At 53.8% G+C, this 19,159-nt stretch overlaps 1 protein-coding gene across 1 annotated transcript in view; it reads right to left on the bottom strand.

The window, feature by feature from the left end:
- Positions 1-3,320: 3,320 nt before the first annotated feature.
- nt5dc3 (5'-nucleotidase domain containing 3) overlaps positions 3,321-19,159 on the bottom strand; it is a 41,767-nt gene continuing 25,928 nt past the window's right edge. The window contains exons 11-14 of the mRNA XM_072484968.1: positions 18,926-19,012; positions 17,980-18,120; positions 5,300-5,364; positions 3,321-3,654 (exon numbers count right to left, since the gene is read on the bottom strand). Coding sequence (XP_072341069.1) covers positions 3,393-3,654; positions 5,300-5,364; positions 17,980-18,120; positions 18,926-19,012 — 555 coding nt within the window. The 3' untranslated portion in view covers positions 3,321-3,392. The remainder of the gene's footprint in view (positions 3,655-5,299; positions 5,365-17,979; positions 18,121-18,925; positions 19,013-19,159) is intronic.

Below are 19,159 nucleotides of genomic sequence, written 5' to 3' on the forward strand. Positions count from 1 at the left end.
TACTGTCCACTGGGCATGGAAGGGTTTTAACACTTTTACTGCATTTAGTGCAGTAGCAAAAAAACTTGCCAATAGAATTGGTTAAAACCCTTTGGGACTCGGGTTCAGATCCAGCCTGAACAATTACAAATGAAAGTCTCCCCTCTCAGCTAACTGGAAGAGACCCGAGGACAAAACGATCACTAGTTCAACAATCAGGATGATGGAAATCTGGCAGAAGGAGGAACAGCGATATCTCACTGATTTGGGAGAAGGTGCACATATGGGCTAATGGCTGATAATTTTCAACATAGATATGGGTCTTCAGTTATGCGGTGAGCCTAGAGAAGTTAGAAACATCCTCCTTAAAGCAGAACAGATTAAGAGGAGATTTAATAGAGAGGGTTAAAACTATTAGAAGTTTTGATAAAATAAACGGGAAGTTTTTCTGGCAAGTAGGTCACTCATTGGAGGACACAGATTTAAGATAATTGGCAAAAGAACCAGATGGGAGATGTTTTTTAAAAAAATGCCACTTATTATTCCGATTTGGAATGCACTGCTTGGAAAGGTGATGGCAGTAGTCTCACGAGTAACATCAGGCATAATGTATTTCGGAAGCACATTCATCAAATATACTTAAAAATTTCTCTCAAAGAGCAGGGGAGTGGGTCTAATTTGTTCAGAGATGTACCAGTACAATGAGTCAAATGGCCACTTCCTTGTGCTGAATGTTTCTATGAAATTGTTAAGTCAATTTTTAGGTCTCAAAATGTACACCTTCTTATTTCTCAAAGCATTTCTTTAGAATATAGATACTAATGTTACTGTTATATTTTAATATTTATTCCAATGATGAGCAACATTGTAAGCAAAACATTTCATAACTTCCGGGTTCCCCAGCTTCGCATTTAGGGGGTACCCCTATGATGTGCTGGGAATCCCTCTAGGAAGTTCCCATATGAGGGTTTACCCGGCCACTGCCCTCTGGACAATTGAGCTGGGCTGGGAAAATCAGAAGCAATTTAAGTTGGTTTTGCCTGTTTTACCCTGGTAGGTACTCTCAAAGAGTTAGAAGGGGGGAAAAAAAATTCTAACTCCAGAGTAACACCGTAATCCAGCTTTGCACGGGACACCCCAAACAAATACAGCACCCAGGGGACCAACCACACCACACCCTACCCAAAAGTCTCTCCCCACCCCCCCATCCCAGAGTGACTCGATCCAATCTCCCCCACCTCCCGACTGACCCCCCCCTCCCTCCCAACCTTCCCCCCCGCCCATCATATCCAACCCACCCCACACCGGGTCCGATCCTCCATTCCCCCTCCCACATGGGTCTGACCCTCACCCCTTTTCCTAAACTTTATAATTGAAATGCTCCCTGTAATTTGTCCCTTTAAACCTCCTGTTTATGGCAGCGACTGCCAGAAAAAGGGGGAATGATTTCCCTCTCTGCGTTACCCAGTTAGTCCACGACGATCCTGCTGGGGCGAGCTTCGTTGCTCCTGTCACACCCAGCCTAACTGAGGAAGATTGGGGGAGACAGGGGCTTTGGAATCCCAACGATGGTAATTCTGGCAAAAGTGGCAATCAAACGGAGATTGCCACCTGAGCACCTCGGCAGTGCCAGGTTGGCACCCAGGTGGCACTGCCAAGGTGCCAAGCTGGCACTGCCAGGGTACCCAGGTGGCACCAGCAGTGCCAGGGCACCACTCCGCCCAAAAGGCATGCAGCTGGGGGCCTCCAATCCCCTTGGGGATTCCCACAAGTGCCGCTTATCTGGTTCCCGTTTGTGGAGACCCTTACTAATCTCGAGGTCCCCGAGGCGAAGGGATTAAATCCCAAAGCCTCAGGTACCTTGAAAATCTGCACATTAGAGCAAGGCTTACTGCCTCGTTCTAATATGTAGATTTGCCAAAATCCCGCCCATTGTGGTCTCCTGGCAACATTACGCGAGATTGCGTTGAATTTTGAGAGGTGTTGCGAGACGGATGGTTCCCGGGAGTGTTCCCTTCACAGCTTTCACTGGCCATGTTGCGCCGCAGCGAGATGCTTTTCCGGCGCAGCGTGGCCGGAAGATCGCGCCCAATGTCTCACACTGGCTGATACCAAGATGTTAATATGTCAGTTTTCCATCTCAGCTCATGCTTCAACTCTAACGTACCTTATCCTGTCACACTACCAGCAAGCCTCACTCAGTGGCACAGCTTTCAATGTCTTTATCCGTCCTTCCCTAACCCTCTTCACCGTATGACTTCCCTCATCACTTTCAATGATATTTTCAATCAACTCTCCCAATAGTGTTCAGTCTAATGTCTCAGATGCTAATTGTATTTCTGCATTTGCTCAGGAACTTAATATAGAGCATTTTCTAAATTTATTCTTGCATGGGATGTTGCCCATTCTGCCCATCCCTGATTGCCCTTGAACTGAGTGACTTCAGAGGGCAGTTAGGTCAACCACATTGCTGTGGGTCTGAAGTCACATGTAGGCAGATTTCCTTCCCTGAAGAGCATTAATGAAATAGGTGGGCTTTTAACAGCAATTGATACTTTCATAGTCACCATTACCGAGACTAGCTTTCAATTCCAGATTTCAATTCAAGTCCACTACCTTCCATAGTGGGATTTGAATAATCATCTCCAGAGTATTAACCTGGGCCTCTTGAGTTATTAATCAGTGATATTACCACCACACCGTCTCATCTCCCCATCTACATTTATGCAAATCTAGCCAACAATGTCATATAAAACTTACATATGCGTCAACAGGAATGACTCTACAGTACTATCTAACTAGAAATTAGCAAAGGTGTCCTTGTGAAGAATTCGCCAAAATTGCACTCACGCACATGTGACTAGCACACTTTAGAGTTAATATTGAGAGTGGATGTTGTGTGTGACCTGCCCTTAAGTCAGTCTTTATATACACTATGTATTTGCATAAATAGTTCTCCAATAAAGCATATGTCCTGTCTGTACATTTTATATGACCTCAATTCTCCACAGTACTAACATAAACCATCCTACTCCATGAGGAAGTCCAGCACACTGGGAGGGATATCCAGGCACTTTCACTTCCAAATCCCAGTATTTCTCCACTTCCCCCTTGTAAAGATTAATCAGCCAGTCTTTGCCCGATACTCAACACAACAAACATTGAGGCATGCAGTGGAGCTGGGCAATGGGACAAACCAACCCATTTTGGCGGCAACTTTTCACTCTCACCGTGGAAAAAGACACAAAAGCTTAGCTGATCACACACTCTAGCAATGTTCAACTATAGCTTACCTCTACAGCCACTGAAAGCCCAGATACAATAAGAGACTTACAAAAAGATTAAAGCAAAGTTCTGAACCGTTTGTATTAAGTCGATGCATTTGAATCGGTTGAGAATGCTTTTGCAGTGGTTCATTTAATCCGAGCCTCTCCTTCGATGTAGGGGTATTTGGATGGGCTGGCACAGATCTGGTCTGACCAGAGCGAGGCTTCGTGCTGCAGTGGCGTCCTCCGAGGGTAGAAAGTATTATGCAGATTGTAGTTCAAGATGCAGCTCAGGGACGCCATGTATATATCTGCAAAGCGCGAGAGACGTCGCGAGAAGTAGGTAGGATTGTGGTGGGTTCGGAAAATACTCCCAAACTGCGGGTTAAAGATGGTCTTGGTCATTTCTCTGAAATATCAAAGTAAAGGAGTCATCAGTATACAAAACATAAATTAATAGATTTCTTAATACAACTCAAACCAAGAAGCAACATGGGATATAAAATGCCTTTGACCTGACAGCACCTATTGTAAAAGAGGCTTCCCCCAACATTAGAAATGCATGGTCTAATCCAGGCATTGTCAAACTCGGGGGCGCAACCCGTGGGTGGGGCACGGGCGGGTGTCGGGAGGGTCGTGGAGCCGTCCGTCGTGGCGCTCCCGATCGCGCAAATCTGCGCGCAACAGCCGGATGCAAGCGGCCTTCAAAATGGCCGCGAACATGTTAAAAAAAAAAATGCGGCCGCACTGCGCATGCGTGCCAGATCATCGGCACGCATGTGCAAAACCATGTGCATGCGCACCGATGATCGGGCACGCATGCGCAGTGCAGCCGGCTTTTTTTTTAAAAACCATCGCAGCTTTTTGTTTTACAAGTTCAGGGGGGTTTTATTTGATAAAGCTTTACAGGAAAAAAATGCAGAACTTTGGACAGACGCAGACTCCATACTTTCCGACAACGGAAGGCTTCACCTTCATACAACAGGATCCATTGGAGGAGTGTGTACGAGGGCCAAAGGGACCCAAAACATGTCCTCCATTTTTGTCAGCAGCAAACTAGGTAAGAGAAAATGGTGGGTCGCGAAGGTCGGCCGGCGTGGGTCGTGAAGGTTGGCTGGTTGGTATAAATGGGTCCCCGGAAAAAGAGTTGAAGAACACTGGTCTAATCTTCTTCCTTATTATTAATACCTCCTCCCACCAAACTCCAACCCCTACCTCACCCAAGTAAGACGGTTCAAGTTGCATTCCAGAGACTCAAGCAGAAGTACTGAGAGAGTGCTGCACTGTCTTCCAGATTAGGCATTAACTCAAACCTCTCAGATAGGCAGATAGGATACCATGGCACTAATAATAATAATAATCTTTTATTGTCACAAGATGCCACACAGCTAAACAATCTGGTGATGTTACATTGCTGGGCTCATGAACTGAAAATTCCACCAAAACAACAGAGGAATCTAGATTCAATTAATATTTTCAAAATCTGGAATTAAAAAGCTAGCATCAGTAATGATGGCCACAAAACTACTGGACTGCCATAAAGACACATCTGGTTCACTAATGTCCTTTAGATAATGAAATCTGCCATGCTTACCCAATCCGGCTTATTTGTGACTCCAGACCCACATCAGTGTGGTTGGCTCTTAACTGCCCTCTTAAATGGCCCAGACATTCAGCTGTATTCATGAAGGTGGCTCACCACCAGCTTCTCAGGGGGGTTAGTGATGGGGGGGGATACATGCTGCCCTTGTCAGTGATGCCCATGAATGAAAAAAAATGGCCACTTGGGTACCATACAACTGTCTGTGCTCATGGTACCGCATTCTGTGCAAGTGGCATCATCTTCAGGGTAGGGTAGGAGGAAAAGATACTGGGAATATTATAACAGAGGTTTCTATATGTAATCTCTCTCGTAAAAGATTTACAACAGATTTAAATGCATTTAAGTAAACAGTGAGTGGGCTATAAACATACCTGTTCATAGCAGTATTATAATCAGCTTAACTTGTGTGTGAATGATGGTGATACAGACTCACTTGTGTGGTGGTTATTACCTTAACTCGTTTCTCTCTTTGATCCATTCTTGTAGCACCATCCGAGACTCTGCATCTTCATAAACCTAAAACAATCAACAAAAAAAAAAAAAAACAGTTCACCAAATGTCAACAAGATGTATGTGAACGTGCGCTAGGGGTGGGTTAGCAAAACAAAATTACAACTGTTTAAACACTGGTGTTGATCGTCACACCCCCCATATGATGGACATAAGTTTTAAGTTTTACTTTTGTGAAAAAAGTGAGCAAGGTGATCTCTTAGACATCAGAAATGAGAGCTGATGCTAGAAGGCTCCTCTCAATAATCCTACAGTTGCACATAACCTCAAGATGAGAAACTTATGTTGGTTGAAGAAAATCTAATGGCTGGAGTGTGGCACCTTGTGGCATGTCCTATAAGATTCGTGCTTACACCCTGTGATACGATATCAGTAGAAACCAGTAACTTCTTAAAAGAAATCCAGAATCCCAGTTCCTTACTAAAAGAATGAAGCCTCAAGATTCCACTGTTTAAAACAGAAGAAGTTTTACTTCAAACAACCTTCAAACAAGGCAAACACTAATATTATCTTAAGTTAAACATGAATTAACAGACAAATTGCAGTCAATTATAAACTATAAATTGCACATTCATTGGCATATACAACCAAGTCAGGGGCAAAATTCTCCGTTATCGGCGGAAAGTCCGCCGATCGGCGCAAAAAACGGCGCAAAACTGACTTGCGTCACGTCGGAAAAATGGGTCGATAGTCTCCAGCCCGAAATAGGCTAGCAGCGACGTAACGGGATCCGCGCTTGCGCAGTGGTTCACGCCGTGCAGCGTCATACGCGCTGCACAGCGTGACGGCTCATAAGGCCGCGCTGCTCCCCCCCACCCGACCGCAACACCCGACCGCAACACCCGACTGGATGGCTGGCCGTCGCTCAGCCCCGAGGTTCGAGTCACGCCGATGTGGAGGCGCTCCTGGACGCCGTGGAGCAGAGGAGGGACGCCCTGTATCCCCGGCACGGCCGCAGAGTTGCCCCACGCCACAGCCGGCGTCTGTGGAGGGAAGTGGCAGAGGCCGTCACCGCTGTGGCCCTGACACCACGGACAGGCACCCAGTGCCACAAGAAGGTGAACGACCTCGTCAGAGCAGGCAGGGTGAGCCTCCCCCATATACCCCCCTCCCCCATATCACCCCTCCCCCATAACCCCCCTCCCCCATATCCCCCCCCTCCCCATATCCCCCCTCCCCCATAACCCCCCCTCCCCCATATCCCCCCTCCCCCATATCCCCCATATCCCCCCTCCCCCATATCCCCAAGTGAATCCAGCCCTAACCTTAACCTCTGCAATGCACGCGCAATCGATGGCGTGCATTCATATACCTGCCTAACACTGTTGCCTTTTACCCCTGCCCCCCCCCCCCACAGGAGAAGCGCGCACACAACAATAGGGAGCATGTGAGGACTGGAGGAGGGCCCGCTGATGAGAGGCCACTGACCGAACACGAGGAAAGGGCCCTGGAACTGGCTGGCGGACCTGAGGACCGGGAGGTTGCTGATGCAGAGTTCGGGGGCGTACTAGCGAGTGAGCCACCGACAGCCCGTCCCCATATCCCCCCTCCCCTATATCCCCCTCCCCCATCACCTGATCACTGCCTGATGTCTAACCATGCATGCTTCATTGTGTATCGCAGGACCAAACGTCCAGGCACCCATCCCCGCAGATGCAGACCGCCCGCAGGATGCCCCTCGGAGACCACAGGAGACGGAGAGACCCGCACCCTCCAGCATGCGACGCCCGCAGGATGCCCCTCGGAGACCACAGGAGACGGAGAGACCCGCACCCTCCAGCATGCGACGCCCGCAGGATGCCCCTCGGAGACCACAGGAGACGGAGAGGACCCGCACCCTCCAGCATGCGACGCCCCGCAGGATGCCCCTCGGAGACCACAGGAGACGGAGAGACCCGCACCCTCCAGCATGCGACGCCCGCAGGATGCCCCTCGGAGACCACAGGAGACGGAGAGACCCGCACCCTCCAGCATGCGACGCCCGCAGGATGCCCCTCGGAGACCACAGGAGACGGAGAGACCCGCACCCTCCAGCATGCGACGCCCGCAGGATGCCCCTCGGAGACCACGGGAGACGGAGAGACCCGGACCCTCCAGCATGCGACGCCCGCAGGATGCCCCTCGGAGACCACGAAGACGGAGAGACCCGGACCCTCCAGCATGCGACGCCCGCAGGATGCCCCTCGCACACCACGGGAGACGGAGAGACCTGGAGCAACAGGGAGACGACACCCCCGTCACTGCGGGAGCGAACACCCAGCGACGAGGGGGGGCAGCCACAGGCCCCCGTCACATCCGAGCCAGGACACCACTACCCGGACAGCCCTACCCGGGACAGCCCTACCCGGGACAGCCCTACCCGGGACAGCCCTACCCGGGACAGCCCTACCCGGGACAGCCCTACCCGGGACAGCCCTACCCGGGACAGCCCTACCCGGGACAGCCCTACCCGGGACAGCCCTACCCGGGACAGCCCTACCCGGGACAGCCCTACCCGGGACAGCCCTACCCGGGACAGCCCTACCCGGGACAGCCCTACCCGGGACAGCCCTACCCGGGACAGCCCTACCCGGGACAGCCCTACCCGGGACAGCCCTACCCGGGACAGCCCTACCCGGGACAGCCCTACCCGGGACAGCCCTACCCGGGACAGCCCTACCCGGGACAGCCCTACCCGGGACAGCCCTACCCGGGACAGCCCTACCCGGGACAGCCCTACCCGGGACAGCCCTACCCGGGACAGCCCTACCCGGGACAGCCCTACCCGGGACAGCCCTACCCGGGACAGCCCTACCCGGGACAGCCCTACCCGGGACAGCCCTACCTGGGACAGCCCTACCCGGGACAGCCCTACCCGGGACAGCCCTACCCGGGACAGCCCTACCCGGGACAGCCCTACCCGGGACAGCCCTACCCGGGACAGCCCTACCCGGGACAGCCCTACCCGGGACAGCCCTACCCGGGACAGCCCTACCCGGGACAGCCCTACCCGGGACAGCCCTACCCGGGACAGCCCTACCCGGGACAGCCCTACCCGGGACAGCCCTACCCGGGACAGCCCTACCCGGGACAGCCCTACCCGGGACAGCCCTACCCGGGACAGCCCTACCCGGGACAGCCCTACCCGGGACAGCCCTACCCGGGACAGCCCTACCCGGGACAGCCCTACCCGGGACAGCCCTACCCGGGACAGCCCTACCCGGGACAGCCCTACCCGGGACAGCCCTACCCGGGACAGCCCTACCCGGGACAGCCCTACCCGGGACAGCCCTACCCGGGACAGCCCTACCCGGGACAGCCCTACCCGGGACAGCCCTACCCGGGACAGCCCTACCCGGGACAGCCCTACCCGGGACAGCCCTACCCGGGACAGCCCTACCCGGGACAGCCCTACCCGGGACAGCCCTACCCGGGACAGCCCTACCCGGGACAGCCCTACCCGGGACAGCCCTACCCGGGACAGCCCTACCCGGGACAGCCCTACCCGGGACAGCCCTACCCGGGACAGCCCTACCCGGGACAGCCCTACCCGGGACACCCCTACCCGGGACACCCCTACCCGGGACACCCCTACCCGGGACACCCCTACCCGGGACACCCCTACCCGGGACACCCCTACCCGGGACACCCCTACCCGGGACACCCCTACCCGGGACAACCCCTACCCGGGACACCCCTACCCAGGAAGACGAAATACCGGACAGTGACTCAGAGTGGATGGGTGGAGACGAACCCCCACCCCAATGTGCCATGGACTCAAGAGTGGGACGAAGAGCACGACACAACGCCACTGCTGTCACCAACACCCTCCACCATCGCAGAAACACTCACCACGGTTGGGCACTTTAGTGATGAGGCGTCTGGTACACTCACTGGTGCGCACAACACAGCCGTCCCGGTACAGCAGGTGGAGGTAGGAGCAGCAGAGGGACCGGGCGGTCGGAGGGCAGCCCAGCCCAAGCGAACATCTGCCGCCCAGATGGATCCCGGGTTACTGCAGTTACCACACCCACACATAGATCCGATGCAACCACCGACACGGAGACGAGCGAATAGGGTGACGGGTGGCTAGCGGCGGCTGCGGTCGCAGGTGGAGGAGTCCACCCGCGTCCAGGAGCTGGGAGTGGTCCCGGTCATGCGTGCCACCCAGGCTGACACCGCACGGGTGGCGTCCGCGGTGGAGGCAATGGGTGCGACGGTGTCAGACATGGGGAACGGTTTGCGAGGCCTGGGGCCTTCCGTGCAGGCGGCGTCTGTGGCCCAGGAAATGGCTGCCCTCTCACAGGAGGCCATGAGCCAGTGCCAGCGCCAGATGGCAGAGGCGCTCAACGCCATAGCCCAGTCTCTGCAGGCCATGGCCCAGTCTCAGCAGGCCATGGCCCAGTCTCTGCAGGCCATCGCTGAGGGCATCGGCGCCAGTGGCCACGTGCGAGCCGGCGTCACACTGTCACAGACAGGGTTAGCCAACCCCCTGGGCTCCATGGCTGCAAACCTGCAGACCCCTGTCGATACCAGCACAGGCCTCCAGGACTGGCAGCGCCAGATGTCGGGGGGGCATCGGATGGCCAGTCCGTTCGCATCCCCCACCCATGTAGAGGCCTGGGGGCCATCGGGCACCCCGAGGGAGGAGGAGGTGGTGTGGTCCGTCCCGGCTCCCTCTGTAGGGGAGGTCCCGGTACACCGCGACACCTCGGACTCCCCCCCCCTTCCGTCCCAGGTCCATCGGGTGGGCAACGGGCAGGACAGGCTGGCAGCTCGCCATCCCAGTCGCCCGGGCCGCAGCCTGGCCCATCTAGGCCAGGACGCCCCAGGAAACGGCCGCCAAAGGGATCCAGTGTCAGAGGGCAGGAATCACAGGAGTCCACCTCCAGTTCTGCTGTACCGTCTGGGGAACCACGTAGACGTAGTCAAAGGGCCCGTAAGGCCAAACAATTAGACACTGAGTAAGTTGGCACGGGTGCAGGGCACAGATGAGTTTTAGGGGCTAGGGCACGTGCATGAACTCCTTTGGTTATTAAAGTCAATGTTACACCTACCGAAGCTGCCTTTGTGCTCTGTCCAAAGTGTGCGGGGGTGTCATGTACGTTGAGCGCAAGTGTGTGTGTGAGGGGTGGTCTTACCTCAGCCCCAGGTGAGTCTGCCCCCTTCCCCCCTGGGCCGCCATCAACATCCCCCGGGCAGAGGACGGGACCGTGCGCTGCAGTGTCACAGCCGCATGCAGGGATGGTCCGGGTGGATGGTGGTACTGTGGCCATGGGTCAGACATAGTCCAACGATGTAGAGCCAGGAGCTCATCGCAGGGCGGGTTGTCATCATCCTCCATGGCCTGCGATAGACACGCGTCCACCCGCAACTGTGAGAGCCCGGCCCGTTGTGCCGCAGGTGGATCGGCAATGGGGGGGGGGGGGGGGGGGGGTGTGCATGCGGGTGGGGTTGGGGAGGGGGGTGAGGGTGCTGGGTGGGTGGGGGGTGTGGGTGGTCGGCTGTTGCCATGGTGTGCGGTCTGTGGCCATACTACCCGATTCCCACGCCCATCTAGTCAGTGAAGCGGGCGTCTATCAGTCTGTCCCGTGCCCACTGGGCCAGCCTGGTAACGGCGGACAGCCACCCGCCTGTGTCTACCCCGTCTGCCCTGACCATTGCCCCCATCCCCCTCATTTGGGGAGCACTCTTCCTGCTGCTCCTCCACTCCGCCCTCCTCTGCCTGCGGCACATCGCCCCCTCTGCTGGGCTATGTTGTACAGGACGCAGCACACCACAATGATGCGGCCGACCCTATCTGACCGATACTGGAGGGCGCCCCCAGAGAGGTCCAGGCACCTGAAACGCATCTTCAGCACACCAAAGCACCTCTCGATCACTCCCCTTGTCGCTACATGGGCATCATTGTAGCGGTTCTCCGCCTCATTGCGTGGCCTCCGTATAGGCGTCATCAGCCACGATCGCAATGGGTAGCTCCTGTCGCCCAGCAACCAGCCCCTCAGCCGGGGATGGCGTCCCTCGTACATGCTGGGGATGGATGAACGCGACAACACGAATGAGTCGTGTACACTGCCTGGGTGACGTGCGCAGACGTGCAGGATCATCATGCGGTGGTCGCAGACCACCTGTACGTTCATCGAATAGGTCCCCTTCCTATTAGTGAACACGGCCCTGTTATCTGCAGGTGGCCGCACGGCGACGTGCATCCCATCGATCGCGCCCTGGACCATGGGGAACCCGGCCACGGCAGAGAAGCCCACGGCCCGGGCATCTTGGCTGGCCCGGTCCACGGGGAAGCGGATGTAGCGGAGCTCCATGGCATATAGGGCATCTGTCACTGCCCGGATGCACCGGTGCACCGATGTCTGCGATATGCCGGACAGGTCCCCACTCGGTGCCTGGAATGACCCCGTGCATAAAGGTTCAGGGCCACCGTAACCTTGACGGACACGGGGAGAGGGTGTCCCCCGCCAGTGCCACGCGGTGACAGGTGTGCCAGCAGGTGGCAGATGTGTGCCACGGTTTCCCGGCTCATCCGGAGTCTCCTCCTGCATTCCCGGTCCGTGAGGTCCTGGTATGACTGCCGGGGCCGGTACACACGGGGCGCCCTCGGGTGCCTCCGTTGCCATGGGGTCGCGACGTCCTCCTCCCCCTCCTCGTCCTCTCGGTCAGATGTCCCTCCAGCCTGGGCGGCTGCCGCCTGCCCCTCTGCGGCAGCCTGCGCCGCCTCTCTGGCACGCTCCTCCTCCTCCTCCTCCTCCTCCTCCTCCTCCTCATCCAGGGCAACATAGACATGAGCGGCAGCCACCACGGCGGCCAACATCGCTGGATGATCTGAAAACATGACGGCCTGGTGGGGGGGGGGGGGAGGGGAACGACGACATGTCATCATTGCCCATATCCCCTCCTCCCCCCAGCCAGGTGGCATGGACCGCATGGGTCCAACTGTTGGAGGCTGGCAGGTGGCCAGGTGGACCAACTCACTTGCCCTCCCATCCCCCTCCTCGGCACGGACCCCCCCCCCCCAACCTCCACCCCAGCACGGACCCCCCCCCCAACCCCCAACTTCCACCCCGGCACGGACCCCCCCCAACCTCCACCCCAGCACGGACACCCCCCCAACCTCCACCCCAGCACGGACCCCCCCAACCCCCAACCTCCACCCCGGCACGGCACGGACCCCCCCCCCCCCAACCTCCACCCCAGCACGGACCCCCCCCCCCAACCCCCAACCTCCACCCCGGCACGGCACGGACTCCCCCCCCAACCTCCACCCCGGCACGGCACGGACCCCCCCAACCTCCACCCCAGCACGGACCCCCCCCCAACCTCCATCCCGGCACGGCACGGACCCCCCTCAACCTCCACCCCAGCACGGACCCCCCCACAACCTCCACCCCGGCACGGACCCACAACCCCCAACCTCCACCCCAGCACGGACCCCCCCCCAACCCCCAACCTCCACCCCGGCACGGCACGGACCCCCCCCCCAAACCTCCACCCCAGCACGGACCCCCCCCAACCTCCACCCCAGCACGGACCCCCCCCCCCCCCCCCCGGCACTCCCCCGGAGCCCAGCCTACTCTAACCACCCCCCACCCCCCCCCCGCCGCACACACACACACAACCCGAGACACACCTCTCCTCACGCAATCAGACTGCGGCCACGCCATTGCCTGCCCAGAGCCAACCCCCCAGGCCGTCACTCACCTCCACGCTGGTCGGCGTGAGCCTGGAGCATTGGGTCACGCTGATGAAAAGGAGGTATGATTCACGTCGACGTGAACGGTCATCACGTCGACGGGACTTCGGCCCATCCGGAAGGGAGAATATCGGCAGGCCGAAAATCGGCTGCCTTGCGCAGACCCGTGACATTCTCCGCGGCAGCGGCGCCATTAACGCCCCGCCGACTTTTCTCCCTTCGGAGACTTCGGCAACCGGCGGGGGCGGGATTCACGGCGGCCAACGGCCATTCTCCGACCCTCTGGGGGGGTCGGAGAATGACGCCCCAGATCTTTCAAATTGGCTCAGCAGTTCGCACAGATTTTGGTGATAACATTCAGTCACAAAGACCTTCAAAAGTCTATCTTCCTCAAAGAACTTCAGCTCCTCTCCTTCTAGTAGTTAGTCTGATTCCCAGCCAACAGTATCACATAAACAATCCTAGTTCCACAGGCACAGTCTTCACCACCAATGGCATACATCTGCAAAACCTGCACACCTCAGTCTGGATGGTGTAGATCCACCAATGTTATCTTCAAGTAAAAGAAACTTCTGCAGCAACTTATTGGCAGCTTCTGAATCTGGACTCTGCCTTCTTCAGCCTGTCTGCACCACTGGACTCAACAACTGCTACTACCCAGTTCCGATTGATCAGTGTTCAGTGCTGGGGTGGAGGTTGGGGGTTGGGGGGGGTCCGTGCTGGGGTGGAGGTTGGGGGGGGGGGGTCCGTGCCGGGGTGGAGGTTGGGGGGGGTCCGTGCTGGGGTGGAGGGGGTCCGTGCCGTACCGGGATGGAGGTTGGGGGGGGGTCCGTGCTGCGGTGGAGGTTGGGGGGGTCCGTGCCGTGCCGTGAAGGTGACTGAACAGGTAGACAAGGGTAGAGCAGTTGATGTGGTGTATATGGATTTCAGCAAAGCGTTTGATAAGGTTCCCCACGGTAGGCTATTGCAAAAAATACGGAGGCTGGGGATTGAGGGTGATTTAGAGATGTGGATCAGAAATTGGCTAGCTGAAAGAAGACAGAGGGTGGTGGTTGATGGGAAATGTTCAGAATGGAGTACAGTCACAAGTGGAGTACCACAAGGATCTGTTCTGGGGCCGTTGCTGTTTGTCATTTTTATCAATGACCTAGAGGAAGGCGCAGAAGGGTGGGTGAGTAAATTTGCAGACGATACTATAGTTGGTGGTGTTGTCGATAGTGCGGAAGGATGTAGCAGGTTACAGAGGGACATAGATAAGCTGCAGAGCTGGGCTGAGAGGTGGCAAATGGAGTTTAATGTAGAGAAGTGTGAGGTGATTCACTTTGGAAGGAATAACAGGAATGCGGAATATTTGGCTAATGGTAAAGTTCTTGAAAGTGTGGATGAGCAGAGGGATCTAGGTGTCCATGTACATAGATCCCTGAAAGTTGCCACCCAGGTTGATAGGGTTGTGAAGAAGGCCTATGGAGTGTTGGCCTTTATTGGTAGAGGGATTGAGCTCCGGAGTCGGGAGGTCATGTTGCAGCTGTACAGAACTCTGGTACGGCCGCATTTGGAGTATTGCGTACAGTTCTGGTCACCGCATTATAGGAAGGACGTGGAGGCTTTGGAGCGGGTGCAGAGGAGATTTACCAGGATGTTGCCTGGTATGGAGGGAAAATCTTATGAGGAAAGGCTGATGGACTTGAGGTTGTTTTCGTTGGAGAGAAGAAGGTTAAGAGGAGACTTAATAGAGGCATACAAAATGATCAGGGGGTTGGATAGGGTGGACAGTGAGAGCCTTCTCCCGCGGATGGATATGGCTGGCACGAGGGGACATAACTTTAAACTGAGGGGTAATAGATATAGGACAGAGGTCAGAGGTAGGTTCTTTACGCAAAGAGTAGTGAGGCCGTGGAATGCCCTACCTGCTACAGTAGTGAACTCGCCAACATTGAGGGCATTTAAAAGTTTATTGGATAAACATATGGATGATAATGGCATAGTGTAGGTTAGATGGCTTTTGTTTCGGTACAACATCGTGGGCCGAAGTGCCTGTACTGCGCTGTATTGTTCTATGTTCTATATCTTTCAATCAGGTTTAGTCTGCTCAGAAATTTATCTTACCAAATCTCAGTTGGTTTTCTTTCCTTCTAAACTGGGCAGTTCAGTTTCTATTTCTGTTTCCCTTTTCAGTTAGGGTTTGCCTCAAAAACCTTTCCCTCACACCAGTAAGTTGCTGAAAGTATGAGCTGATAACAGAGCAGTGGGGAAAATTGGGCACCGAGGGCCTTGGTAAACCATGGAACAGAGTATCCCCATAACCACTGAAATTTAAAGAGTTGAGAATTATATACCAAAAGGGCTGAGAAGGAAGGTGAACTGGAGTGAGTGGATTCAAAGTCAAATCAGGTGTAGAAATGAAATACAGGGGGAAGGAAAAACTGGCCACGGGATTCTCCGTTTGGGAGTCTAAGTATTCCTGCTATCAGAGAATTGTGGCAAGTTCGCGCTGCCGCAGGGACCAGCGCCCAGATGAAAGTCTCATTCCTTAACCATGCAAATCTATGCATGGTAGAGAGGTTGCTGAATTCCATTGGAAATCTGGTAACGGGCCGTCATTTTGAGCCCGATCACAAAGTCCGCCTGGAGGCCCCCTACCCTAAAACCCAAATCCTGGCAATGAGGGCATCCTCCTACCCACCATGAGAATAATGAGACACCCAGTCACCTGCCCCCCCCCCCCCCCCAACCACCACCATGCTCGCATTAGGTTGACCCGACATCCGCACCAGACTTCCCAGCCCCCCATCACCTACCCCACTTCAGTCCGTGCCACCTGACATTGCCAATGGTGCACCACCCCCCGCTATATGGCACCTACATCCTGGCAGTGAAACCCACACCTGGCACAGTGTACCCAAGAAAATCATGGCACCAATAGGTTTCCCCTCTGCTGCTGCAGAGGGGGGGGCTGGTCATCCTCCAATGAACCTGGAGGTTGGGTGGACTCAGGATGGAGAACCGTGTCAGTCTGCCCCTCCTAATCCCTGGGCAATTTGGAGATCAGCCAAGTGTTTTTTGCTGTGAGAAAAGAGGAAGCTTAGCTCCTTTGATGTTGGTGAAGAACCATCATCATAGCAAGAGTATTTATAAACATTGTGGTTAGCATCAAAGCAGGATACTTGAGATGCATTCAAGCGTTAACTAAAGATAACTAAAGAATCCACCAAGCAGCTCTTTCTGAACCATTAAACTGTCAATCACAAGCTAGTGAAAGGTACTGCTCTGTAAAACTGAGTGAAGGTTTTGCATTTCAAAGGGCGATTTGAAGCCTTTTCAAGTGTTGTGGGCTTTCGAGGAAGCCTCTGACACTTGTAACAGCTGTTATTTTAAAGACTATTATCTCAGGGAGCAGACGTTAGGAAAGGAAAAAAGTGTTTCTGGTTTCATTCTTCACTGGACTATCCTTCAGTTGTCAGGTAGAGCAGTTCAGGTTGAGGAGGCATCTGCCAGAACATCTGCCTCTTTCTCCTCCTGGACTCCCGGGTCTTCCGAAACCCCGAAAAATGCCACCTCTGGACTCATCACCACCCTAGTTTTCAGTACCCGGGACATGATACCCGCAAATCCTTCCCAGTACCCCATAAGCTTAGGGCATGCCCAAAACATGTGAAGTGGTTCGCTGGTCCTCCCGCGCATCTAACGCACTTGTCCTCTACCCCAAAGAATTTGCTCATCCAAGCCACCGTCATGTGGGCCCGGTGAACGACCTTAAACTGAATCAGGTTGAGCATGGCACATGGTGCGGTTGAGTTTAGCCTACTCAGGGCTTCCGCCCATACCCTGTCCTCCATCTCCCCGCCGAGTTCCTCCCTCCATTTGAATTTCAGTTCCTCCGTCTGGGACACTTCCCCCTTCATGAGCACCTTGTAAATATCCGAGACTCTACCCTCTCCTCCTTCACCTCCAGAGACTATTATGTCCTGGATCCCTATTGGCGGGAGGTGTGGGAAGGATGGGACCTGTCTGCGTATAAAGTCCCACACCTGTAAGTACCTAAAGTCATTTCCCCTTACCAGCCCATAGACATCTAAAATATAATAGACAGAAATACAGGTGCATATTTCTAGAATCGTGGAGTGCACACTTGACTAGGGGAAGGCTGAAAAAAATAGAAAACTTCCTGTGACAACAAAGGAGTTGTCCGGATGGCAGATTTTCTTCCTTAAGGATAATGATGTACTAGATGGGTCTTTATGACAATCGATGATAAGGGCAGCAAGGTAAAGCACTGCTGCCTACGGCCCCGAGGACCCAAGTTCGATCCCGGCCCCTGGTCACTGTCGGTGTATAGTTGCACATTCTCCCTGTGTCTGCGTGGGTTTCACCCCCACAATCCAAAAGATGTGGAGGTTAGGTGGATTGGCCACACCAAATTGCCCCTTAATTGAAAAAAATAATAATTGGGTACAAAGAAAAGTGCAGCACCCTTCGGCCCTCCAAGCCTGCACCGACCATGCTGCCCGACTAAACAAAAATCTTCGACACTTCCGGGGTCCCTCTAATCAATTTTTATATTCTAAAAAATTTTTTTTAAATGACAATCGATGATAGTTGTCATTGGCACCATTACTTATGTTCCATATGTTCCAGATATATTAACTGAATTTAAATTCCACCAACAGGCATGGTGGGATTTGAACCAGTGCCCCAGAGCATTAGCCAGGGCCTTGGGATTACTAGTCCAGTGACATTACCACTACACCACCATGTCCCCCTGCTTCACCACTAATCATCTGATCTTCATAAATTCAGTACGAAGTCTTACAACACCAGGTTAAAGTCCAACAGGTTTGTTTCGATGTCACGCTCGGGGGTCGCGTAACTATTTAGCATGTGGGAGTCGCCGGCATCTCCACTTCATAAATTCAGCACTGTAAACAGGACACACTTACTTGCATGCGTTCAAGCAGCCCTGTGAGGCCCTGCAGCCACACAACCACCTGACTATACTGCTCTGTATTCATGGTTTTAATCTCCGATCGTAGCTCTGGAATAATCGCACCCGTCCTCCAGCCGTGCTTCAGGGTCAGATCCTTTTGTGACAGGAAGGACATGGGTTAGTTACTGGTTAGTTAAGTTATACATATGGAAGTGCAAACAAGATGCCTTTTCTCTGTTTCGAAGTCAGAAGACTTATTGGATTTGTAACCTCAAAGACAACAGAGAGCATTTTAATCTCCGCGTGAGCACACAAAAATAATTTCAGCAACACTAGAAACCTGGTTAATAGCGTTTTCAATGAACTCAGAATATTTGATTTTGGGGAATGAAACCATTTGCGAGTATAGATAAAGCATAAGAGGGCAAGGAAAAAATCTCAACATACTGAATATTAATTAAGTGTTCCTGCCTCTTTCTGCTCTTCTCATTCCCTACTCTGGCAAAAAAACAATCTGTTTCCATATGCAAATGATAAAGGAGATAAAGTGCACATCAAAATAAATACCACAGTATTTTGTATAATGTCAAAGTATATATGTAACATGGGTTCTTTCTGCTTCAGTAGTGGTGGCTCATTGATGAGATCTTGAGACTTGTGTGCTTGAACACGAACACTTTATTGGTAGGCTTTAACTATTTAATTATTTATAGTTCCACGGTATGGTCATGTATGGTGTTGCTCCATTAAGCAGGCTAACTGCTTACTGGAGTGTTGCTTCTAGACTGTTCTCGGAGAGTTTCTTACCATGTGACTACATACATAATACTGTTGGAGGGGGGTGCCAGTCTCCAATCCCACATTAACCCTTTCTCTGCTGAGCACCAGGCACATATTATCACATATAGTACATAGATACCTTAATTTAATCAACTTAACGAAAGCATGTTTGCACTTACAGCTAGATCACTGTAAATGTGATCCCCAAAATAAAGCACTTTTGAACCAGTCCAGCCAGTGAGTTTTAAAAATTCATACAAGTTGCCCTAGAGTAAAAACAAATTAGAAGATTAAAATGCAGTTCAGACTAAAGACCAAGGCTCAGCCCAGCCCCCCTCCCAAAATAAATTGTTGCATTGGATATAAATATTGATATAAATATCAATATAAACCCGGACTCAGAGGCGCTAAAT

This window comes from Scyliorhinus torazame, chromosome 19, assembly GCF_047496885.1.
Source record: "Scyliorhinus torazame isolate Kashiwa2021f chromosome 19, sScyTor2.1, whole genome shotgun sequence".
Taxonomy (NCBI): Eukaryota; Metazoa; Chordata; class Chondrichthyes; order Carcharhiniformes; family Scyliorhinidae; genus Scyliorhinus; species Scyliorhinus torazame.